The 25,663-nt window shown below is 49.3% G+C and overlaps 1 protein-coding gene across 1 annotated transcript in view; it reads right to left on the reverse strand.

Annotated features, from left to right (window-relative positions):
• KCNK12 (potassium two pore domain channel subfamily K member 12) overlaps positions 1–23,414 on the reverse strand; it is a 52,748-nt gene extending 29,334 nt beyond the window's left edge. Inside the window, exon 1 of the mRNA XM_038551234.1 lies at positions 23,024–23,414. Within this exon, the coding sequence (XP_038407162.1) occupies positions 23,024–23,414 (391 nt within the window). The remainder of the gene's footprint in view (positions 1–23,023) is intronic.
• Positions 23,415–25,663: the final 2,249 nt, after the last annotated feature.

Consider the following 25,663-nt stretch of genomic DNA (forward strand, 5'->3'; position numbering starts at 1 on the left):
TGGGGGAGGCATTCATGCTTCTGACAAGCTACAGCACATCCTCTCCAAAGAATACTACTATGCATCCAACAACAGGCATGCTTTTAAAAAGTTTATTTCTATATTATGTATCAATAAGGTAAGACCTCAAATTTTTCTCCAGAAAAAGACTCAAAGGCAAATCTCTCTTGAAGTTCTATTTTAGTGATAGAAATATTGGAAATTTCTTTTCTTTTTTTTTTTTTTTTTTGGAAATTTCTTTTCTTTCACTTCTTTGTGCTTCTCCCTTTATCAAATGTTCAACAATGAGCATATATGATTTTAATGGGTTAAAAACTATGTCATTATTTTTTAAAGGCAAGGTCTAACCGGCTGGCAGGGAGGGAAGTCATACCTGTGTGGTCAGAGAGTCACCGACAGGAGTGAAACGAAGAAGGAGGGTCAGTGGAGTCTGAACTACAAGGGTGGGCTCTGCTGAGGAAGAGGCCTTTGAATGCTGTGTGGGTTTTGGAGATGTGAAGGGGGAGGATAGGAGAGGGCTTTCAGGGCAGTGGTAATTTCATAATAAAGAATGGAGGGAGGGCAGCCTGGGTGGCTCAGTGGTTTAGCGCTGCCTTCAGCCCAGGGTGTGATCCTGGAGACCCGGGATTGAGTCCCAGGTCAGGCTCCCTGCATGGAGCCTGCTTCTCCCTCTGCCTGTGTTTCTGACTCTCTCTCTCTCTCACATGAATAAATAGTCTTACAAAAAAAAAAAAAAAAAAAAAAAAAGAACGGAGGGGTGCCAGGTCATTTGACTAGAGCTGAGGGCAGAGCAAGGAGAAGCAAAGAAGCTTGGAGAGGCTGTGGCCAGTTTCTAGAAGTCTGGAAGATACCAGGCAGGCTGCCACCAGAGGATGGGCCCTTTGGGAGGCCTGGATTCAGCTCCATGTCTATCCCCAGTTCAGTCACTTACTAAGTCCCTTTTATGTCCTCCACCATTCTGGCAGCACCAGCTTTGCAGGCAGGGTGGGGTGGGTGGTGGGCTATCTGCAGAGGAAGGGACCCAGGGTCAGAGTCTCCCTTTTGTCACTTTATAGCTCTTTGAAAGCCCTTTAACTTCTCTTTGCTTCAGTTTTCTCATCTGTAAAGTGAGGATAGGGATTGCACCTGTTTCCATAGGACCGTGATGAGGATTAAATGAAATAAAGTATGTAAAGCACTTAGCATAGGGCTTGGAAACGTTGACCATTTGTGCTGTTTGAGAACAAAGAACAGAATTTCTAAAGATAGAAGATGAGGAAGAATGGAGAAGAGAAAGGTGGCAGAATAAAATTCCCAGACTAAATTTTGTTCCTTTGTTTTCTTTGAGTAAATAATTGGCTCAGGAGGCCAGCTGGCATTATCTACGTGTTCTCTTGGGGAGGAACCCACCCACATTAAACTCCCAGAGAGAGACAGCTATGGACAGGGAAAAACTGTAAATGAAACCTGCTCATGGGTGCCCCAGGACCAGAGGAACAGCCCCTCCCCTGTCAGAAACTTCTAAGGGCTTCCAGAGCCTAGAGCTGTGGGTCCCAGTTATCTGGCTTGGATTCCCACAACTCTGCATTTATTGCAAAGGCGTCTGAATCTGTTCACTGAGCATTGTTCTCAGCCATAATAACTTTCCCCTACATGCTTGTGCTATTATTTTCCAAATACATGTGAAGTAAAACCACGAATACATTTAAAAGTGGTATTGAATTAATTCAGAGGATTTTGTCAATATGTATTTTCCCTATTAATTAATGGATACTGTAAGTATATGTAACTTCTATCATATGGGTTCTACAAGAAATATTTCTATCATATGGGTTCTGTGAAAATATTCTAAATAAATGTAAATATTTATTATTAAAAATATTTAAAATGATCCCACCTTTAAAAAGGTTTGGAGACTTCTATTTTTAAGATGATCACCTAATCACCTGGATTGATCCCCTCTCCCTCTAAGACCTTGTTAAAAATGACAGTGAAGGGATAGACAGAAGGGAATAAAGCAGGAACAACACTGAAAATGGGGAGGAAAATCCTTCTAGTGGATGAGGAATCTCAACATACTCCTGGAAGGTGACAGCAGATGAAGGTGGGTGTGGCTGAACAGGGGAAGGAGAGGAAGGATTCCCAAAGAACCCTGAAAAGGCTTGGGTGAGGGCAATACCATAAAGATAATGGCTGGCTGCTCACCCACTGACCTAAAGAGAAATGTGAGCCTACAAGCCCCACTCATGCAGTCAGATATTCTTAAATATGAATGGACAGCCACAGTTCAGACATTCACAGAAAGCCTGTGACCTCCTTCTGTCAGTTCTCCTAGCTAAGCCACTCCTTCAGCCTTTGGACCACTAAGGCTCAGTCTTCAGATCACTTCTGAGTCCCATGATCATTCCCTTGGCTGCACACTGGAGTTCCCTAAGGATTTAACAAGATACTCATTCCTATGCCGTACCCCTAGAAAATATCATACAGTTGGATGGTGGGGGTAGGGTGATAGTTGGACATTAGGACGTTAAAAAGCTTCCTAGGTACTTTTAACATGCACCAGGGTTGAGAACTACTGCCCAAGCTGATCTTTGGCAGGGGGTCAGATGACACTTGTAAGAGTGGTCCTCACTCCTGCCTGCACATTAGAACCATCTGGAGAACTTTAAAAAATATCAATTCCTAGATCTAATCCCCAGAGATTCTGATTAAGTTGGCTTAAGGCCGAGTCTGAACATTGACGTTTTTCCTAAGTTTCCTAAGTGTTTTTAATACCACTGCAGCCAGGGTTAAGAACCATTGATCTAGGGCAGCCCTGGTGGCGCAATGGTTTGGCGCTGCCTGCAGTCTGGGGTGTGATCCTGGAGACCCGGGATCAAGTCCCACATTGGGCTCCCTACATGGAGCCTGCTTCTCCCTTTCCCTGTGTCTCTGCCTCTCTCTCTGTGTGTCTATGAATAAATAAATAAAATCTTAAAAGAACCATTGATCTATAAGAAATTGATATCTCATTCCTGAATTCTCTCAAGTTCTAGACATGCATATCCAACTGCCTAACTGACATCCAACCTGAAGTCTAGCAGGCATCTCAAAATTAATATCTTCAAAATTGAGCTCTTGACTCTCATCTTCATCCCAGCAACATCCCTTCTTGATTTGACTACAGCCTTCCTTATCTCAGTAAATGGCAAATCCAAGCTTCCAGTTGCCAAGGTCAAAAGTCTTAGAGTCCTTTTTGATTATTTTCTTTCTTTCACACCTTGTATCTGATCCATTAGCAAATCCTTCCATTCTACCCTTGCAACATATCCAGAAGGAGTAGCTGGGTCCAGACATACTCCCACCATAAACAACTAGGACACTAGACAAAATCTATGAAATTATTTTTTTCAAACATTGCAATACAGGTCATACAGGATTATGATCCCTGAGAGAAGGGAAACAAACAAGGCAAGACCTTTTATTGCCCTGGCTTTCTGCTTGGAGGCAATTGTCAGCAGCAGAGGAAATGGATCCAGACAGAGCCCAACGCTCTCTACTGAATTGAGGAGATAGAGATTTGAGTTCAAGGAAGACAGGGCAGCTATCGCAAAGGCAGTGCCCACAGGGTAGTATATATGGGAAAGGAAGAAACTACCAAGATAAATTATAGAGGTTTCCTTGAATCGTTGACTGAATAACAATCTGTACGGGTGTAGGGTGAAACTTCTTAAGACCAAGAAAAAAAACAACTTCCAGGAAAGAATAGCTGCCAGAGTTGTATAAGCCAGACAATTTCTAGAGCTCTTACAGAACCAGGAATCATCTGAGTTCCCACCAGCCAGGGTACAAAGGTTTTAATTAATATACAAGACATTCAGTAGAGACCCAGGAAGAGTTACACCTTAATAGTGTGGCTTAACTAGCCACAGAGAAAAGTCTCCTTTAGATCTGTCTTTAAAAAGTTTAAAAACAAGCCTGGAAAAGATCAGATATATCCGTAAGTAACTCAGCTGTCTGCCAGAACAAAGTCTAACCCTTTAAAAAAAAAATTGAGAGAGCAAGTGAGAGCACACATGAACAGGGGAAAGAGGCAGAGGGAAAGAGAATCTCCAGGAGACTCCCTACTGAGTGAAGAGCCTGGTACAGGGCTCAATATCATGATCCTGAGATCATGACCTGACTGGAAATCAAGAGTCGGAGGCTTAACCAACTGAGCCACCTATCCAATCCTTTTTAAAGGAGTACAGCATAATCAGGCATCAAAAATGTAAAATTCACAATGTCTCTAATAAAAATATTATCAGACATGCAAAGAAGCAGAAATTCACAAACAAGAAAAATCAGCCAGTAGAAAGCTATCCAGAAATGCTAGAGATTGGGGATCCAACAAGACATTTAAATAGCTATTATAAATATGTTAAATATACTCAAGGATTTAAGAAAAGATGAACATAATAAGGGAAATAGGAAAAACTTTTTAAAAGAGCTAAGAACTTCTAGAGATAAAAAAATAAAATATCTGAGATGGAAATTTCACACTGGATAGGATTGACAGTAGATTAGCCACTTCAGGGGGGAAAAAAAAAAGATTGAACCTGAAGACATAGCAATAGAAACTATCCAAAATGAGGCACAGTGAGAAAAAAAAAAAAAGTCTGAAAAAAAAAGCAAAGGTAAGAGCTTTGGTTTTCTGTGAGATAGTATCAGATGCTCTAACATATGTGTAATTGGAGTCCACAAAGAGATAGTTGGGGTAACAAAAAGAATATTTGAAAAAATAATGGTCAAAAAATTTCCAAAGCTGGCAAAATTTATAAACACACAAATCCAAGAAGTTCAATAAGATCCAAGTAGGATAAACACAAAAAAGACCATGCCAAAACACATCAGAATCAAATTGCTGAGAATCAGGGATGAAGGGAAAATCTTAAAAGCAGCCAAAGGAAAAAAGGCACATTACTTACATATAAACAAAGATAAAAATCACAGACTTCTTGTCAGAGACCTTGTAAGCCAGGAAATAATCTTTAAAAGGCTGAAGGAGGGATGCCTGGGTGGCTCAGTGGTGAGCATTTGCCTTCAGCTCGGGGCGTGCTCCCAGAGTCCTGGGATTGAGTCCCACATAGGGCTCCCTGCATGGAGCCTGCTTCTCCCGTTGCATATGTCTCTTCCTCTCTCTCTGTCTCTCTCTCTGTCTCTCATGAATAAATTTAAAATCTTAAAAAAAAAACTTAAAAAAAAAAAAGGCTGAAGGAAACAAAACAACTCTTAAACCTAGATTTCTATACCCAGTTAATATATCTTTCCTGAAAGCTCTCCTGAAAGATCTAATCACTTCTCCCTGGCTTTGCCATTAAAACCTGGTCCAAGTCACCATCATCTCTCACCTGGAATATTACAAAAGCCTCCTAACTGGTTCCCATGCTTCTATACTTGCTCCCCTAAAGTTTTTTCTTGAACAGTAGTCAGAGGATTCTTAAAATATAAATCAGATTATCTCCCTGCTCTCTCCATCGATTCTCTGTTTCACTCAGTAAAATCCAAAGGCCTTGCCATGGCCCAACAGACCCTGCATGATCTAGTTCTTAGTTATTGTTCTGACTTCACATTCTAACACTCTCCCACTTAATCCTCCTCCAAATACTAGTCCAGCCACATTAGCCTCACTGCTGCTCCACAAACCATGCAAGCTTGTGCTTAAGAACCATGGCTGGAATAATCTTCCTCCAGGCAGCCAAATGGCTCACTCTCTTACTCCACTCCATGTCTTTGCTCATCAGAGACCCTTTTAGATCACCTAGTCAAAAACAGCATCCCTGTTTCCATCATTCTTTTTCTCGTACCTTGCTTTTTTCTTTTTGTAGCCTTTATCACCATCTGACACTTATCTATTGACTGTTTTCTTCAACTAGAATGTTACAGTGGGGACTTTGTCTACTTGTTCAGTTCTGTATGTGGAGGGTGAAATCAATCACTCCTACGCATACACACACATACTGCATCCCTACCTCACATTTTTCTGGAACTCTCCAGTTATAGGTTCCTTGATGCATGAAACACTTTGGGACCCTCAAAGGGGCTAGAAGGAGCCCTAAATGACATGTTTTAGCACAGTGGCACCACTCTGCAGTTTGAAACCCTGGAAACATTATAAGAGGTAAAGGCCAGGGCCTTACAGATGTTAGCTTCTTCAATCATATTACATGGAAAAGTTGGGCCTCTCTCTGCAGGGTCTGAGTCATCTCCTTCCTCCATTCTCAGCTCTGGGGAGTGGGGCAGGGTCAGGGTAAAATTAGAGTACTCAGCTCTAGCCCTGCAGCTGGGGTGCCCTTCAGCCATAAACAGCTATAAAAGAAGAATTTTTTAATGGAAAAACCACTTAGAGTGAAATAAAACAGATTTATTTGGAGGTGAAGATGGTTATAGGAACAAAGATGCCATGAATTAAGGTCACTGCTACATACTAACCTCTGTTGCAGTCTTACCACCTTTCCCTAGTGCCTTTCTTACTTGCAAGACACAGGAGACTGCCCTCTAATTTGTGAGCAGGGAGGGGAGTGCTATCCTGCTGAGCCTAGATTTGGAGGACGGGCTTTCTCCTCTGGCCTCAGCCTGACTTCACTCCCCACTTTCTCTGCAGCTGGAGCATCCTCACCTACTTCCCCCCCCCCCCCATTATTAGACAGACAGACAGACACACACACACACACACACACACCCTTCTGGATGTAATGTAGAGATCCCCAGGCTCACATTCAGTCTCTTTTCCTGGATCTTGATGTGTGGCCTTGATGTCAAGAAATGGGGGCAGAACAGAGAACAAGAAAACCCAAGAGTAGTGGAGATGGTGTTGAGTCACTTTGAGTGCCAGTCACTAGATCCTGCCATTTGGTTCCTGAAAACCCTTCTCTCAGCTTATCTTTTTCCTTCCAAAGGCCACAGGATCCCTGTCCTCTGTCCCTAGCCCCTTTTACCCAGTTTACTCTGCACACAGATATTCAGGATCCTGGATTGCCATATAAACAAATAAACAAACATTTATGGACCCTTGGCCTATATGTGGGGATCTTCCCTGCAACCCTGCGAGGGAGACATTATTGTGGGGATGATTTGTATATAGCTGCTAAGTCTAATGTGCCAAATTCTGCTAGCTCTTTGTTCAATGTGTGTACACCAGTAGCTATAAAATAAAATTATAACCATCATAGATCATGAGCCACTTAGAGCTCATGAAGAAACAATACACATTGGCAATCCTTTTGAATGAGTTTGGAATCACATTGCAGTTCAGAGCTAAATATACAAACTAAGTACCTACTCCTCAAGGATTTACCACCCATATAGACATGTAAGCTCCCCATAAAGTGCAGGGGACAGCTGGTAGTGGGCTGATTTAAATGTTTGAGGTGAACAGCCAAAACGAGGTACTTCACAATTATCTGGTTGTTTCCAGGCAGTCTAGAGAATGACAATTTAGACTAACTAGATTGCCTGATTTAATGACATACTATATAGTGACTAATCAGCCAAAATGCTCCTCTAAAACACTCATCATCACATTGCAACTCCTGCTCAAGAACATATAATGGCTCCTTATTGCTCCCCATGCCAAGTCTAAACATTTCTGCCTGTCTTTTCAGGGTTCACTGATATGACCTAAACCTATAAAACCAGTTTTACCTGTCATTGCTCCTTAATATGCTTAAGCTAGGCTGGTCATGATGTCACTCACTGTTCCTCCAGACCTCCCTGTCCTACAGTCTGAGAGGTGGCACCAGACACAGTGAAGTGAGCAAAGGATCTGGGGTCAGAGAGCTCAGCTCAGGGTCCAGTTTTGCCACTCATGGTGTGCCCTCAGCCACATTCTTTTTAATAAAAGCAATAGCTCACTCAGAGTGCCTATGAAATGCTGGGGCCAGACTAAGCACTACACTCATTATGTCCTATAGTTCTCCTGACAACTGGTGAGATAAGCACTACTATTACTTCCATTTTATAGATGTTAAAACTGAAGCTGTGGAAGTTCGTTCATTTGTTCAACAAGTGCCAGGTGCCGTGCTCAGCAATAAGAATATAACCATGGATGAGAGAGAGAAGAACCCTGCTCTCGAGGAGCAGGGAGTGACGAGGGGTCAGGCAACAGACAAACAAGTAAACAAACACATAAGCCAGATGATTTATGAAGGCATTTCATGCTCTAATAAGACATGGAAGTAAAAAAAAAAAAGCATGGAAGTGTGATGAATGGTGGCCAGGAGTGAGAAGGGTCATCAGTGTGGTCAGGGAAGATTCTTCAAAAGGTGATGTTTTAGCTTTTGACATTGAGACTTGAATGTGGTTAAGAAGTCAGCCATGCTAAGACTCAAGGAGCAGGGTTCTAAGGAGCAGGAACAGCAAGTGCAAGTACCCTGAGGCCTAATAAGTCCAGTTTGGTATAGTGACAGAAGCAAAGGGGAGAGTGGTACTGGTGAGGCTGACAGGAGACAAGGCCAGATCCCACAGGGCCTTGCAGGGCATGGTTAAGGAATACGATTTCCTGCAATGGGACATCACAGAAGGGTTTCAAGTGGAAAACTGGACAAGAACTTGGTCTGATGATACCTTTAAAGATCTCTGTGGCTGCTGTGTACAGAAGAGGTTGTCAACATGCAGACAAGAAACTGAGGGTTGGTTAGAAGACTGCTTTAGTTGCCCCAGCCACAGGTGATGGTGGTGGTGATTAGGGTAGAAGGAAGTGATTGGCATGGGGATGAGAGGATGGGATCTGCATGTATTTTGCAGACTGAACTGACAGGAGTTGATGATGGATTAGAAATGGAAGGTTAGGGAGAAAGAGGAATCAGGACAGCTCCTTATGTTGGTGACATTTATTCAGACAAGGAAGACTGAGCTGGGGCAGGAATCAAGTGGTTTTTTTTACTCTTTGATACCAAATTAGCCAGCTACGTTGAGAAGTCAAGGAGGAAGTTGGGCCTATGGTCTTGAAGCTTAGTGTAGAAGATTGGAGTTATTCTGGAGATCATCAGCAGATAGACATGGGCTGCAATGGAATGGGAATATGCAGACCCAAAATATGCAACTTTGGCATGGGATTATCTTGGGCTGAAGGCAATGGAGAGACAGCAGATATAGGAAAGCTCTCTACCTTTCCCCTATCTCTCTAAATGTAGGGTATAAAATTTCCTTTGTGAAGATGTCTTCTCTTCCCTCAACTGTACCAGAAAGAAAAGAGCTCTTCATCATGAGAGACACTCTTATCACCCTGATACTGCATGAGATTGAGTGTGCATAAGAAACCTTACTAAGGGCAGCCCCGGTGGCTCAGCGGTTTAGAGCTGCTTTCAGCCCAGGGCTTGATCCTGAAAACCTGGGATGGAGTCCCATGTCAGGCTCCCTGCATGGAGCCTGCTTCTCCCTCTGCCTGTGTCTCTGCCTCCCTCTCTCTCTGTGGGTCTCTCATGAATAAATAAATAAATAATCTTAAAAAAAAAAAAAGAAACCTTACTAAAATAACCCTTATGTTCCATTAGTTTCCCCTACCTACAATTCATCACTCCTAGATAATTTATCACTCCTAGTAGGCTAAACTCTTTTTTCTTTGTCTTATAACTTCACAATTTATAGTTCTTTTTTTTTTTTATGATAGTCACAGAGAGAGACAGAGAGAGAGAGGCAGAGACACAGGCAGAGGGAGAAGCAGGCTCCATGCACCAGGAGCCCGATGTGGGATTCGATCCTGAGTCTCCAGGATTGCGCCCTGGGCCAAAGGCAGGCGCTAAACCGCTGCGCCACCCAGGGATCCCCATATAGTTCTTCATTAAGATGGCATATAAGCCCCTGGCTAACTGTTTCTTTGGGTATTCAATTCTTTCCTTAAAGGGCCTTCATGTATAAACATAATAATCCCTTTGTCCTGCGAATCTGGCTTTTGTCATTTAATTTGCAGGGCCCCAGAACTGAATCTAAGAGGGTAGAGGAAAAAGACTTTTCCTCCCCCACAGGTGAAATCAGATTGCCTGAAGAGAGAGCAAAGAGAACAGTCTGGGGACTGAGTTTGGGGCTGTCCAACACTGAAAGGCAACATGGAGGAGGGGATCCAGCAAAGGAAACTAAAGAAGGCAGCCAGTGAGGGTAAAGAGACCATGATGTCTCAGAAGCCAAGAGAGAAGAGGACTTCAAGAAGGAGTGGTCAGCCATGTTTCATATTGGTGAGATGCTGAGTAAGATGAGAACAGGGAAGTCACCACTGGATTTGCAGGAGGAGGCTGCTGGGAATCTTGCAAGCATAGATTCTGGAAAGGTGGGGTGACATCTTGATTGATGTAGATCCAGAAGAGAAGGGAGGAGAGCAAGGGAAATGTTGACTACCATTTTGAGAAGTTTTCCTGTAAAGGGGAGCAAAGAAAGGAGGAGGTAGCTGAAGGACAATGCAGGGGCCTAGAGAGGGGTCTATTAAGAAGGGAGAAAATATATCATGTTTGCATACTAATTAAGGACACTGGTAATGCAAGGGAGTGGGTAATGGCGGGAACAGAATCTTTTAGCAAGTTAGAGGGGATGGGACCTAGTGATCCAGGCATTTGAAAGGCAGCTATGCTCACCACTATACCACCAACGTGAACCAGGTATTTGAAAGTGTATCATTCATCTGCCGTCCTAACAGGGAAAGCAGCTCCATGTGATGAGTGGATTTGGGGATGTGAGGATAAGAGAGAACCTGTCAGGTTACTTTTATTTTCTTAATGAAGTGTGAGCAGAGTGAGGGGTGTGGGAGGCAGGAGGCAGGAGGTGGGAGAAAAGGGGATAGCAGTGAATTGACATGATTGGAAGGAGGGCCTTCCAGTTGGATGTCCAGCTGGTACCCAGGATCACTAATGTAAAATTGGATCGGCCAGCATTGTGCCATTGTTTTCTCCAGCCACATTCAGCTGCTTGGGTGCAGGACAGGAATAGGTGGAAAGCTGGTGCTTTGATGGGGACAGGGGCACAGCACACAGGGAGAAGAGCAAGAAAGTTAAGGGTCTCTGCAGAGGGAGTAAATCCAAGTTGGATTAGGAAAGAAGCAGGAACCCAAACAAGATGATGGAAATATGAGTAGGACACTGCGGGTCCCAAGGTCCCAGGATGGCTGTTCTGGGGCAATAGAGGACGAGAGCTGGAAGGACAGGAGGTGGTGGTCAGAAGAAGAGATGTTTGGAGCCAAACACTTTGAAGGTAGTGCAGGGTCACAGCAAGGAGAGAGGTAGAGCCGAGGTGGGACAGAAAAGAGCATGGTTGCAGATGAGACGGTCCAGGGACATAAGCCTCAGGTCCTTGATGGGTTATGCTCCGGAGACGGGAGTGGGGTGCAGAGAAAGGCAGTGAGCAGGGCTTCCTCGGTGATGGGTGATCAAGCAAGAGACATGTCCCAGCAACCCAGCTAGAGAATAATAGAGCTGAAATTCAAACCCTGGACCAGGGCTCTGGGTGCCCTCCCTGTCCCCTGTGTCACACAGCAAGTTGTCTGCTGGTGATGCAGCTTTTCTCATTCTGCCAATGGAGCCACGAACAATACCCACCCCCTGCTGAATGGTGCGTGCCGGGGAGCTTTGTAAGGCACTTTTTGCACAGCAGGCATACAATCCAGTGTGCTGCCCTATGGGGAACAAGACACCCTACCCACTTGAACTCTTGGCACACCTACTTCTATGATGCCCACCAGGCTGTGCAGAGTGCTCACTAATTTGACCACAGTCGCTTGCCATTAGGGACTGTGCTGCCTCAGGGGCTTGAGGCTGGTGTGTAGGTGGTGATGGCAAGAGAGGGGACTCTCTGTGGCTGCTGGGCTTCTCACTTACTGGTTGCATGGTACAGCTCACTCTAAATGCACTGAGGTGCCTGGTTCTACTTACAGAAGCGCTGGGGTGAATCCCTCTGCAAACTGACGCTTTCTTGTACAAGGCGAATCATCATCTGATCTTCACATTTTATTTTTTCATAAACTGGTGCCCAGTTAAACTTGAGAACCTTGGAAACAGCCATTCATCCCATAGATATTTCTGGAGCCCCTCCCATGTGCCAAGCCCTGTGCCAGCCAATGGGAGGCAGAGATCAGAGATCACAGATCGGAAGACACAGGCCCCAGGCTGCTGGCAGGGTAGAGCCCTGTGGTTCTGCGTCCAGAGGCAGGGTCCTCTTCTCTGCCGGCTGCCGAGCGCTTTCAGAGCTCCCCTACCACTGGTTCACCTGCCTCTCACCTTCCCTTCCCCACTCTCCATTTAAAAATAGAAGCCAGCCATCAAAACCTGCATGGTCTCCAAAATGCACCCTGCCCTCCTAAGAAATGCCAACCAGCTCAACGTGGGCAGAGTTTTATGTGTTCCTTTCCCTCTGGGCCCGGGCTGTCTCTGCAGCATTTCTGGCAGGCCCCGGTGTGAGGAGCTCAGAATTCAGAACACTTGGCAGCAGGGAACGAGATCGCGGCCATTTGGAAAGGATTAGGAAGAAGTTAAACGGAGTGCGGTTCGGGGTTTGTGTTTATCTCAACTGTAACTTTCCAAAAAGCTGGGACACCCAATTCCAATAAAAGCCTCCCCAAGTATTTTTGGAGGCATTGTGATGGTGCTGGATTGTGTGGGTGGGGGTGGTTTTTCCCAGTTTGTGCAATGCGTTTAGTGACTGGGAAAACCTCTGTCCAATTTGGTGCACCAACCTGTGTTTCCCAAGGGATATGCCCTGGGCAGGTGGCGAGGCAGCAGTGCTGGGCTAAAGGGTGGAATTCGGCAGGGCCTCCTGAGGGCTGGGGACCAGAGGCTGTGGCCAAGGCCAGGCCAGACGGGGAAGCAGAGTCGGTGGGAGAGCTGGGATCAGAAGTCTGGCTCCGTTATTCAGGACTGAACTTCTGCTACCACTCCTGGCTGGTCTGGTTTCACACCAAGGATGGTGCAGGGCCCCAGCAGGGTAGGAAAGGACCAAGCAGACTCAGAGAGCCACGGAGGCAGCACCGTCAGCCAGGGGAAGCCCCGTCATGGTGAGCTGGCTGCCTGCTGCACACCTGCCAGCTGCTGAGAGAGCGTTAAAACAATGGCCCAGCAGAAGGGCCAGGGCACAGCCCGCCCCTCTGGCTCCAGGGCATAGGGAGAGGGAGGGGCAGGGAGATTCCTGGAGCCCAGCTTTTTGCATTAAAAAAAATATTTTTTATTACTATGTCCAGCAGTCCAAGGTTTTCAGTTACTCACACTCATTTATTCATTCCATCCATTCAGCATACGTTGATTAATCACCTACTTTGTGCCAAACATTCTGCTCCGTGATTTACAGAAACTATCTCTTTGCTTTAATTATCTTCATCCATCTCCAGACAGTGCCCCTTTATAGTAGTCATTCTGTGCAGTGACAAGCCCTACTGAGACAGAGCTCCAAACTCGGAGGAGGAAGGGAGAGTAGTTTCTGACATCTAGGACATGCTAGGTCCTGTGGCAGCTTTTGACATAGCTTGCATTATTTCCAGGGAATCTGGCATAGAGACAAATAGTGGCCACAAGTCTAGGGGCAGTAAGAGGGTCTTGCTCTAGTGGCCTTGAGGACCAAGTTCACTGGCTAGAAGATGGCAAGAAAGGGAAGAGCATTTCAGGCGGAAAGTAACAGCATAAACTACTTTAAGCCTGGAGGCTTAAAGTTCCTGTAGCTTGGGGGTGGGGTGGTGTGGAGTAGGGGGTGGGGGAGGGATGGCCAGAAGTTAAGAGTGGCTAGAAAGGGGGGGGGGGTGCAGGGAGTGGGGTCAGTTTCATGTGCTCCCCTAATATCTGGGTAGGTTTGCCTCCAGGATATAACCTTGAGCAGAATCTTTCATAAAGCAACTGGCCCTTGGGAACTGAGCTGGCCGTGTCCCCAGACTTTCTTGGCTGGTGTGAGGACCTTCTGGTTATTTGGTTTTGTGTTCCTGCCTCTCTGTGTCCACTGCTGCTAGCCCAAGTGCAAGGCTGAGGGTCCCCTCTCTGGGCAGGAGCTTGGTACAAAGTTCCACACAGGCTCCCAGAATTCTGCTGAGCTCCGCACAAAGCACTTCGTGTCTGCCTTCTCTCATCTGCTGGCAGCCTCCCTCACAGAGAGGAGCAGGTTGTAAAGAATGGAAAGCAAGCAGCCCTTGGTTCAGTGCAGCCACTGGGGCTGCAAGGAGCACAGAAGAGACAAATCTGAGTCCCTAAATTGTGCTTGAGCCCTTGCCGATACCTTCTCACATTCTCCTCCTCCACTCTCACCACCCAGCAGATCCCAGAGTGGGCTGTGATCCTTCTCTAATAGGTAATGCAGGGCTCAGGGGTAGCAGAAAGGCATCAGGAGTCCTAAATCCTCTATCCCGCCAATGATTCACTTGCTATGTGTCTCCAGGCAAATCTCTTGCCCTTTCTGAGCCTATTTCTTTGTCTGTGAAATGGGATAACAGCATCTTCTTTGATGTTCTAGGGTTTTTGAAAGGTTCCTGAGTAAATATGGGTGAAAGCACAGTAAACTGGGAAACAGGACATGTGGATGAGGGGGAGACTATCAGTGAGAATAATGAGGCTTCAGCTACGCCTCCTGCCCCCCAGAACCAAGGCCCTTGGGGTGTTGGCAGGGGAGAGTTTGGAGCGGGGAGATGCTGGCAGGCCCTGCAGCTTCCCCCCACCTTCCTGTTCTGCCCTAGAAGGTCTCTGACTGGGGATGCTTTCTCTGCCCATCATGCTATCAGCGCCTGGCAACCTGGAGCAACACTGTGGCTCCGAGGGCTCTTTGCTGCAGTGCCACCCCCTCTCCCCATGGCCTCCGCCCGCTGTCCCAGCACCAGGCCCACCTCAGAGAAAGGTGGCAGGGCCTGACTTCAGCCCACATGAAGCTCTGCTGGTCCCAGCTCCATGACCTTCCCCTAAGACCAAGCACTGCTGAGAGGCCCCAATTCCCCTGGGAGACCAGGAGGGAGGGCAGGGGTTGCCCTGCCAGGGCTCCATTTGGGGAGTGGGGAGCAGAGGAGCTGTGTCCCCCACTGGGGACACTGGTCTAACCCACACTCAATCATTCATTCAGTTGTTTGCTAAATATGTTCTTTAAAAAGATTAAGGCGCGCACACACGTGAAGAATTATTAAGACGTTCTAGTTGAGGAACCAAAGAAAATGCATTTTAAAAAGCACCCTCCCAGGCCACTTATGTAACAGTGCAGGACAGCAACACGCCCCAGAGACAGTGGCCAATGAGAGGGCAGCAGATTACACACTGCAGGGTGGCTGAGGCCCAGAGGACTGTGCACAGCACGGTGTGTGCGACTGAGTGCAGGGGGTGAGCAGTGCCTCAGTTTCCCTCCTGTGCAGTGAGGCAACACAGGGCTCGCCAATGGAGCCAGCCCAGTTCTGGGCAGCTGATGCTTCCGGAGGGCTGGCCAGACATTGCACGCATGGCCTAGCTCGTTCAGTCCTTAAAGTAATACCCCATGGGGCAGGAACTCTCATTATCCTCACTCTACAGAGGAAGCTCAGGTGTGCGGAGCAGTACATCCGCTCACCAGGAGCCCATGGCTTTAAGTGGCAGAACTGGGACAGAACTCAAGCAGGCCAGTTGTGGAGCTGGCGTGTTCAGTCTGCACTGTATTGTACTGGGAGATTATGAGCAAATCACCTTCCAAGGCGTGAGAATGTCAGAGCTGGAAGGGACCCCCAGGGACTGGTACTCCTTCCTTTTAGGAATGGAGAAACTGAGGTACGAGGTGGCGATGTGTCTTGCCCAACGCCACACAGCCAGTGAGTGACAGAGGTGGGTCTCAGCTGTCGGTCCTTTGATTCGCCACTGTTTCTCTACACCCTGGCTAGTACAGGTACAGCCTGGGGACTGGTGATAACAGGTATTCCTGGGAGCTCGTTAGGAATGCAGAGTCTCAGGTTCCCTCAGACTTAACTGAGCAGAAACCTGCATTTTGACAAGAGCTCAGTGATTCACATGCACTTCACATGCAAACTCACATGCAGTTTGAGAAGCACTGCTCTTTGCTACTCTACCTTCCTGGTCTGCAGTCTTGTTACTGTGAGTACGATGACGTTGTATGCAGATACAGAATAACCTGAAATCATAAAATTCTGGAAGCTCCATCCCAGGCTTACATGGGGGTAAGTCATCTGGGAACTGGGAGAGGCAGACAAAACAGGTCCCCCGGAGCTCGGCTCTTCAGGGGCTCGGGCACACCAGTCACAGGGGACCTGCTACTTAGCTGGGAGCTTAGCCCTGAGCTGGGGGTTAACAGAGAGGGTCCAGAGCATCCTCCACCATCATCACTGACGGCTAGTGGAGGAGGTCTAGACTCCCTTGAGGAAAAGCCAGACCTGGAGGCTGGCTTGGGAATGGCAGGTTCAGGATAGAAGTTCCTGAGGTAGAGCCTGGCAGCAAGGGATGGTTGCCGAGAGCTGGCCAGGGCTGAGGGCCAAGGAGCTTTGGTTCTTTATTGGCACCCTCCCAGCACCTCCCTGCATACTGTGAAAGGCTCTGCTCAGTTCCATGGAAAGTCCTATGTCCTCAGAGCCTTGAGACCCTCTGCCTCCTCACTCTTCCCTGCACAGAAGTCCTGCTGCTCGCTGCCCCTGAGTGAAGCCAGAAGTTGAGACAGCGCGGCATGCCCAGCTCAGCCCCATACTCATTCTGATTTGTGGGATGGCAACCCCTGTTTCCGCCCCGGCTCCTGGGGAAGTCAGTGGAACTAGGGTCAGAAGACTGGGGAAGACCCAGGCTGGGAGTGACCACAGGAACACAGTGGCCTTTTGCTCTGTCTCCCAGCTTTTCTGAACCTGAGGCAGCCACAGAGGCGTAAGGAGAGTCCCACTGTAGTTGGCAGTCTCCCTACACAGACCACCTTCAGATGGAGCAGCAGCTTTTCCCTGGAGGACACCCAAGGCACCTGACTTACTGCTGTTCCTCTGATGGCCTACTCTCTTCTCTCTACATTCTTCCCATTTCTCTTCAGTGTATATAGCATAATGCTCCTCTGACTTGCTGTATGACCTTGGGCAACCTCTCCCCATCTCTGAATCTTATGTGAAATGAGCAACGGGGCTAAATTAGCCATCTTCAGGTGGGTCTTGGAGGAGCTCCTGGGCTCCTCGGAGAAACCTCTGGGGAGAGCATGGTATCCAAAGGTAGGCCTGATGGGCATGGCTCCTGCCCCTATCTCCTCCAATCAGAGTAACTTTGCTGCTGTTTGTTTACTATAATAGGATGTTTGTTGGCATCTTTTGGCAAAATGGTCTAAATGCTTGGGAGAGACGTTCTGAAGGACTTTTATGGTACTGTCCAGCTAGAATCCCCTAGGGGTAGATCTTTGCTCCATGTGGCACAGTTCTAGGCCTTTCCAGGCTGGAGCCTAGTCAGGACTAAGGGAAGGATGTTCCCTCTCAGCTGGATTGGCCCAGGAGTAGAGGGGACAGGAGGGAAGAGGGTCCAGGTACCCCAACCCCTTCGGTCTTTGATGGCCTGGCAGCTACTCTCATCTGTTCCTCTTTCTTGTCCTTCTTCACTGTCCATAAACCTCCCAAAGGAAGCAGCTCTCACTAAAGCAGTAGAGGCTGACAGTGTTGACACCACAGCCTTGTTCAAGGGGTGGCTCAGCCCCCGGGACTGAATGCAATCCTGGCAAAAACAAAGTGGCCTGTTTCCATAGCACAATCGGCTGGGTAACTATCCAGTCTCTGCTAGGCTCAGCTTGGGGGAGACCAGACAGTCCCCCACTCTGAAGGAGCTGGCCCAGAAGCCACGAAGATAGCAGTATCCACTGACTCAGCAATTTCACCACGGGGAATTCAACCCAAGGAGATATCGCAGAAAGAAAAGGCCATCTGCATAAAGATGATCACTGTGGCATTACTCAAAATAGCCCTAAACAGGGAACTACCCAGCTTCCCAGCAATAGAAGTAGTAAATTATAGAACATCAACCAGATGGAATATTATGCACCCACTAAAATTAGCATGTGAAGGCTATGTGGAAACATGGAAACAACACTGGTGGTAAAATGTTAACGAAAGGGAAGCGGCTCCGCAAAGATCAGTTCTCTTTCCTTTCCCTACCAAAGGCGTGATAGAGAACCGCAGCCGTATCATGAGTGACTTGCTGTCTTGTTCACTGAAGAAAAGATGACTGAATGTCTCCCACGTGCTGGGGCCAGGGCTGGGTGCTAAGGATATAGCATGGCTGAGAACACATTTCCTGCTCCCCATCTAGCGCCTCCAATCTAACACTGAAGTTCTTCCCTAAATGTCCTTCAAAGCTGTCATAGCATCATCTTTCTTTTTTTTTTTTCTTTTCTTTTTTAAGCATCATCTTTCAATAAAAAGTAGTTGGTGAGGAAAGTAAGAGAAGAGAGGTGTTCCCCTCCTTCCGAGTAATGTTCATTCCCTCCTGGGATCAAAGCAACCTCCAGCTGGATCACATACATGTCAGAAGAAAACCAAATGTAAATGTGATAGTGACATTTCAGTCTTATAATGTCTTAGTTTCCTTTGAAGCAAAAACTGTTTTAAAAAATCCATGATAAAAAAGAGGAAAAAAGTTAGGACTTGTTACTAATCTCACGGCTGAATAATTAAGTGTGCCTAATTCTGAAAGTAGCAAACGAAATTATGCAGTGCCAAAAGTGACAACTCTCATACCTACACCATCCCGTCTATAGCAGCGTGGTTTTAACTTTATAGCTAAAATACACTGCCAGAAAACCTAATAAAAGGAAGCAAAAATATTTCTGTTTATATCAAGCTGCCATTTGAGAAAGACTTTTAAATATGTTCTTCCCCATGTGTAAATCTGACAGCAGTTGCATAATTAAAACCCCAGTGGAGAGTTTCCTTTTAATCTTTTCAAAGTAAACCAGTAAAACATCCTTTAGGATGTAAAATGATGGATTAATACCCTTTGGATTGCTTGCTCGTCTTTGAACTAGAGCACTGCCTCCAAGAATATTATTTAGTGCTAAAAGAACACAAGCCACCATCTTTATCTGTAGGAGTTCATGTAATCACAGAAGATGCAGACAGTGATGTGCCAAAGGCCACACATGCATCTATGATGAGTTATGTTCATCTCAGATTTTGCTAAATGGAGGACTGAATTAAATGAGTGCATTCACATTAAAACCAACTTGATTTCAACCCCTTAGGAATATGTCACATAGCATAAATGAAAGAAATAATAATTACCCAGGATTTCAGTTCAGTGTGAGCAATCAATATGAATATTTTAGACCACAGGGTGTTTTTTTTTATTTTTATTTTACTTGAGCTATTCAGGTTGAATTTCTATACAGCCTCAACTATGGCTGAACAATCACTAGCAAATTTTTCCTAGATCTGTACCATGTGGACACAAACGTGTCTATACAGTTGCAAACTGCCTAGCTCTGAGTATAGGGTCTTGCTCAAGCCAAATGTCTGGACAAATATTTCATCTTATTATGATGTTCTATCTAACCCTGAATATACATAGGCACATCTGAACTTTTCTTCTGTGTCATCCTCTAGCTGAAAGCCCATTCCTGCCCTTTCTTCCTCTTCCCTGCACACACACACAGGGGCAAAAGAAGGCAGAAAGCAAGTGGTTTCTGTCTTTGTACCATTCTGATAAACATCAGAATGTCTCCTACTTGCTAGCACCTCTGTCTCTGACCTTCTTTGTGTTGGCTCCTGCCTTCTCAGCTTAGACCTGCCAGATGCTTCTAGTCTGTCTGACCTCTAAGATATGTTTGATCCTTCAGGTTTTCTCTGGAATTAATCAGTTGTTGTCCTGACCAACAGACCAGTCCTCTTGCCTAGCCCTGACCTCCCATCAGACCCACATACACCCATACCCAATATTAAATACTTCAGTCTCAAACAAGGATGTGCCCACCAACAATGCACATGAAATTGGTAGACCAAACACCGCATAACATGGATTCTGGAGCCAGCTGAACGTATAATTAACTGTGACCTGAGATGAGTCCCTTAACACTCTGTACCACATGAGATTAGACTAACGGTCTCTCTTGTTCTATTCATCTTTAGTGAAAACAGCCAGGATATGCTGCCCATAAACCCTGTTGATGCATCTGCTGGAATATGTTTTAACCTGTGTCTTGCAGGATAAGCTTTAACTTTTTCAAATGTAGCACTGGGCCTGACATACACAATGCAACAAATTTATAGGATATATAAAGGAAGGTTTTTACATACTAAAATCTAGATGAATTCATTTAGCAGGGTCCGCACAACACAAAAAAGCAATGTCCATACTGCTGCAAGGACCATATACACCATGATATTCACTGATCAGATAAAACTGAGTGCATGCTAATTTTCCTCTTCATTGGATGAAGTGGCAGGCAAAGAATCCTGACTGCCCGTTTTGGACTGAGCTTTGGCTCCCTGAACTGCTAAATCCATAAAAGCACCAATACTAATAATAATTGTTCCTGAAGACTCAGGGCATTTAAGGGAAAGAAACTATGTAAGCATAAGAGAAACTGACATATGTAGGTCTTTACTTAAATCTCAGTACATTTTGCAAGAACAGGCTGAAATGACAACCTTGTTACTTTGGGATTCAGCACAATTTATCTGACAGATAGGAGTGACCAATTTGAACCACTGCCCCAGACCACTAGAGCAAGTGGATAACTGACAGAGATCCTGCTACCCGCGAGGCTGTCTTGGCATCCCTGCAAAGGTCTGGTTTGATGCCAAGCTGTCCACAGGCTAGTCCTGGTCCCTGAGTGCGGCTCCCCTCAGAGATACATGTCTCCCTGCGGCAGATTTTGGAAACAGTATGCTGGGTCATTCGTAACACAGCCACATGCTTCAGTGTAGCCCTCCTACACTGCTTGCCTACATCTGAAAACACAAATCAAGAAAGAGAATATAGCTCCTTTCTGCTTGACTAAAGAACAGCCAATCCTGCCAATAGATTAAAGGCTGGGGCTTGTAACAATTTGCCAACAGACTTGATTTTGTGCAAAGACTGAGAGAAGCTTTAGAAACTGTGGCTGGGCAGTGAATGAAGAAATTTATGGGAGCTCATCAGAGAGGCACAGAGACAATAGCATACAGGACACTGGCATGGGGCCCCATTTGGGTGCACTCACTGCCTATAGGAAGAGGACACTACTAACCTTTCCCTTTGGCCTGTGGGTTCCATTAGAAAGCTAAAACCAGAGTGTGTAATTGGGAGAGAAATGCTGCGGCCACCCAATATGTGCACAGGTGTGCCTCTAGGTGGAAAAAAGCAAAAGGGTCTGTTTACAAGAGTTAGAGCACAAATCAGTAATGAGCTATGAATGCATGATGTCATCCTCTAGGACTAAGCATCCTTAGTACTTTTAAAGCACTTAAAAAAAAACTCTAGTTGCTATAGCAACTTGATGCAGCTCTTAAAAGGGTTTTTTTTTTTTTTTTGAGGGGGTCATTTTATATCTTCAATCACCATAACAACATGATATAGCTTTTAAAGGGTATTTTTATCCAATTTGTGTGTGCTTTGGGCTTGGGCCATATTTGCCTTTTCTACTTAAAATAATCAGATCAAGCATGACACACGAAAAATCATTGAAGGAAAGGAAGCCCTTTCGTAGACTATACATATACACTCAGAGAGACATCTCTAGCTGCTCATATCCTGCACATGGATGAAGTCTTTCTCTGTCTCCCAGCAGCCATCAGGAATGGCTTACACTGGCCAGTAAGTTTGTGCCCATCTCTGAGCTGGCATACCAAACTAGCCCAGAGAACTAGGGACAGAAGGTGTGTCCGTACAGTCCCTCATTTCTCAGCCCAGTGAATCCAGCCCCCTCCTCTGAAACTACCACCAGGAGATAGTACCTTGGGGTGACTAGTGATACAGCTAAATGCCTTCTCCCACCCTGGGACTCAAAGCAGGAGCAGATGGGACATACACAAAATCTCACCAAAGTGGAAATCCTGTATTTATTGTGCACTCTGTAGTAACTGGGGAGGAGGTCTGTTTCACATGACACCCAGGATCCAGGGAAAGGGGGGGGGGTGATGGGGAAAGTGGGTGACAAAAGAAGAAACGGAAGGGGTGGAGCGCAGAGCAGTAAGCGGCTCCAGGATCTCTACAGGAGAGGCTCAGAGGGAGAGGGTCAAAGTGGGAGAAGTGGGGGGCTTATTAATGGAGTATTTACATTGCATATTTTGTACGGTTGTGAAACCGTGAACTGTTTTATGTCAAAAATAAGGAAAAGGGCTGATAAAATGTATAGAGAAACCTCTCCTTCCGCCACCCCACCCAGCAGCCCCTCCCTTGGTGGAAAAGATGGCAGGGTGACAACAGAGGTCAAGAAACTGGAGAAGTTGGGAAGGGGGTGGAGGAAGAAGGGTAAGAAAACCAAGGGAGTGGAGAGAATCAGAGCGAAGTCCCGGCTTCCAAGTCTAACGGGCTTGGGGGGAGGGGAGGGTGCGGTGTAGAAGCGGGTGGGAAGGAGATGAGGAGAGTGGTCGCCCTCCCCAGGGTCAAGGGCTAGAGGATGCTGAAGGAAAACGCCTGGTAAAGTAAGAAAGGAGGAGGAAGAGGTAAAAAGAACCCTGTGTGTTGGGGAGGGGAGGGGAGGGGGGGTGGCTTCCCGAATCCTCTGCATGAGCAAACAGACTCAGGGGGCGCGAGAAATGGGAAGGACCCAGCAGGCCCTGGACGCTTATGCTCACAAGTCCTTTTAGAGGAGAAAACAGGCGCGCAGAGGTTAAGTCTCGGAGCCGGCGAGCGCCGGAGCGCGGGCGGCCGCGGGTCGGCCCAGCGCGGGGCTGAGGGTTCTCCCCATTGGGCAGCCCTGCCTGGCGAGTCCCCGCTGGGTGAGCGCCAGCGATGCGCCCCTCGGGCCGCCGCCCGCGCCGAGAAAGCCGGTTAGGAAAGAGCAGGGTCGGGAGGGGCGCGCGGGCGGGGAGGGGAGGGGAGGGCGGGCCGCGAGCCGGCAGCGGGGTCTCGGAGGCAAGGGGGAGCCGGGGACGCGGCCGCGGCCTCGGGGCGGCGGAGAGGGCGGCAGGTGCCAGGCGCGGGGAGGAAAGACGCGCGCGGGGCGCGCCGCTCACCTATGGTCGACACCACGGTGCCCACGAAGTAGAAGGCGCCGGGGAAGTCCCAGCGCGGGCGCAGCGCGTCGGCCCGGACGCCGGCGGCCAGCGCGGCCTCGTAGTGCCGGAGGAAGGCGCGCAGCTCGGGCTCCGCCACGCCGTGCGCCGCGCTGAAGTTGCGCAGCGTGGCGCCCCAGCGCGCCCGCGCCTCCGCCTCGCCCGGGCTCTCGAGCGCCGAGAAGACGGTGGCGCCCGCCACCAGGTAGAGGCCGATGAGCGCCGCCAGCAGCACGAAGCGGCCCGTGTCCTCGTTGAGGTGCGAGCGGCGGCAGCAGCAGCAGCAGCAGGAGGGGCGCGGCAGGCGGCGGCGGCAGCGGCGGGGCGGGGGCCGGGGGCTGCGGGAGGACATGGTCCGGAGCTCAGCCCCAGGGCCGGGGCGGCGCTCGAGGCCCGGGCCGCGACATCCCCCCCGCGGGAGCAGAAGCGTGAGGATGGTGGCCGGGGGTCGGGGCCGCCGCGGAGCCCCTTGCCGCCTGCCCCGGAGCCCGGACGGCGGGGCGCCTCGCCGCCTCCTCCGCCGCCTCCGCCGCCGCCTCCGCCTCCTCGGCGCTCAGGCCGCACGCGGGTCCCGCGGCCCTTCGGGCGCCCGGGCTGGGACGCTCCGCTCCGCGCCCCGACGCCTCGCCGGCTCCCGCGGTTCCTCACCCGCCCCCCGCGGGCGCAGGGGTCTGAAGCGAGGCCCCTGCCGCCCTGTGGCCGGCGTCCGCGGGGCCCCGGGCCTCATACTCCTCTCCAGACAGGCCGCGGGCTGCGGGCGGGGCGGGCTCCGGAGCCGGGGAGCCTAGACTGGGACGCCGCAGGAGGGCACGGAGAGAGCCCCCGGGGGCGTCCCATGAGGCGCCCCGCTCGGCGGCTCCCGGGCGCGGGCTGCGCGGGCAGGCGGCTCCCACCCCCGGGCCTGGGCTGGCGGCGTCGGCTTCGGAGCCTCAGAAGCGAGCCGAGTCCCGGGAAGCGCTCCCTTTGCAGCTCCAGCCGGAGAGCCGCCCGGCACGGAGAGGCGGAGTCACCGGCGCCCGGGGCGGGGTGTTGGGGGGGGAGATAAGGATGGAAAGAAAGGGGTGGGGAGCTGGGCTGCTGCGACGCCTCCCGGCCGTTCCGGCGGCACTAACTGCGGGCGCCGAAGCAGGTGTCCGGGCTGCGGTGGGAGCCCTGCGCGGCCCCGCCGAGCTGGCTCCGGAGTCCCTTCCGTATCTCCAAGCCGCCGCCAAACTTTGCTCAACTTGCTGTGCGCTGCGGTCTCGGGGGCTGGGGGCCACACGGCGCGAGTCCTCCAGCAGCCGGCTCCCGGGCTGCAGTCCCAAGTTGAAGTTCCCTCCTGCCCGCTGCTTCTTCCTGGATCCTTCCGCGGCGCTGGGTCTCTGACGGTTCCTTTGGGGGAAAGGATCCCGCCTGGGCAGGAATGGGGGCGGGGCCGCTCGGCTCCGGGCGACCTGGGGAGGAGGGCGTCTCCTCCGCTCCCGCCGGGCGGGCGGCGGGCGTCAGCACCGCGGACAGCGCATCGGTGCGGCAGCTGGGGGCGGGCGGCCGGCGGCGGGCGGCGGCGGCGGGCGGCGGCGGGAGCGCGGGCCTGCAGGCGGGGCGAGGCCGCCACCCTGCTGCGCCGCTCCCCAAACCTGCCTCCCTTCCTCCTTCCCCGAGGCCCCCCTCCCGAGTCGGCGGCAGGTGCAGCCACCCAGCAGCGTGCTGACAGGGCGAGGACGCTGCGGAACAGAGACAGGGGAGGAGTCAAGCGCAAGTAGGGGATCGAGGTGCCACCGGAGGAGGAGGCGGCGTCCAGACCCACCCTGCCGCTGCTACGTCTTCTTTCGCCACCCCAGCTCCCTGACTTCTGCAGCCCGGGGTGGGGGAGCCTGGATAGGAACCCGGCTGCCGCAGGGCGGGTCAGCGAGGTGCAGGGGCAGCTCGCTAGCGGGCTCCCCCGAGGCGGGCGTGGGGGGCGGAGGAAAGGGTGTGCTCTTGAGAGCGGCGGGGGCGGGGAATCGTCGCCCCTTGGTCCTGCGACCGGCCGGGAAGCCGCGGGTGCTCTGCGCGACTGTGGGAGCTTCTCCTCGAAACACAGTCCGGTCTTGTTGGCCTGGGTCACAAAGTTCTATTGTAAGGAACGCCCTCGCCCTCGGTATGGACGGAAAACCATCCTCTTCGGGCAGCCAGCCCTTCTGTTTCCCACCTTCCCATGATGATGATGATGATGAGACTACGCAGGTAACAGAAAATAAAAACAGTGATGGTGACTGTGTTTAGACACGCTAGGTGGGCGAACTGTGGCAAAACGCAGAACTATCTCCCCGCCCCATTTCGCAGCCTGTCCGGCAACCACAATAGAAAACACTCAAGCTAAGGTCGACCTAAAGTAGTGGCAGCATCATCTGTCCCCTAAGGGTCAGGGTGCTCAAAGTCGTTCCGAAAAGAGCCTCCACTACTCACTGAGCATTTCCCAGCTTAGAAACTAGGTACCTTTGACCCCATGCCCCCACATGGAGCCTGGGGGTGGGTGGGAAACAGGAGAAAGTTAAAAGGCATCTGATTTGGGGCATTGATTTTCTTAAATGAGGTACACTGGAGACTTGGATCTTTCTAGAAATGCTGTTCCAGTTTGCA

The sequence above is a fragment of the Canis lupus genome, chromosome 10 (genome assembly GCF_011100685.1).
Source record: "Canis lupus familiaris isolate Mischka breed German Shepherd chromosome 10, alternate assembly UU_Cfam_GSD_1.0, whole genome shotgun sequence".
Classification (NCBI taxonomy): Eukaryota; Metazoa; Chordata; class Mammalia; order Carnivora; family Canidae; genus Canis; species Canis lupus.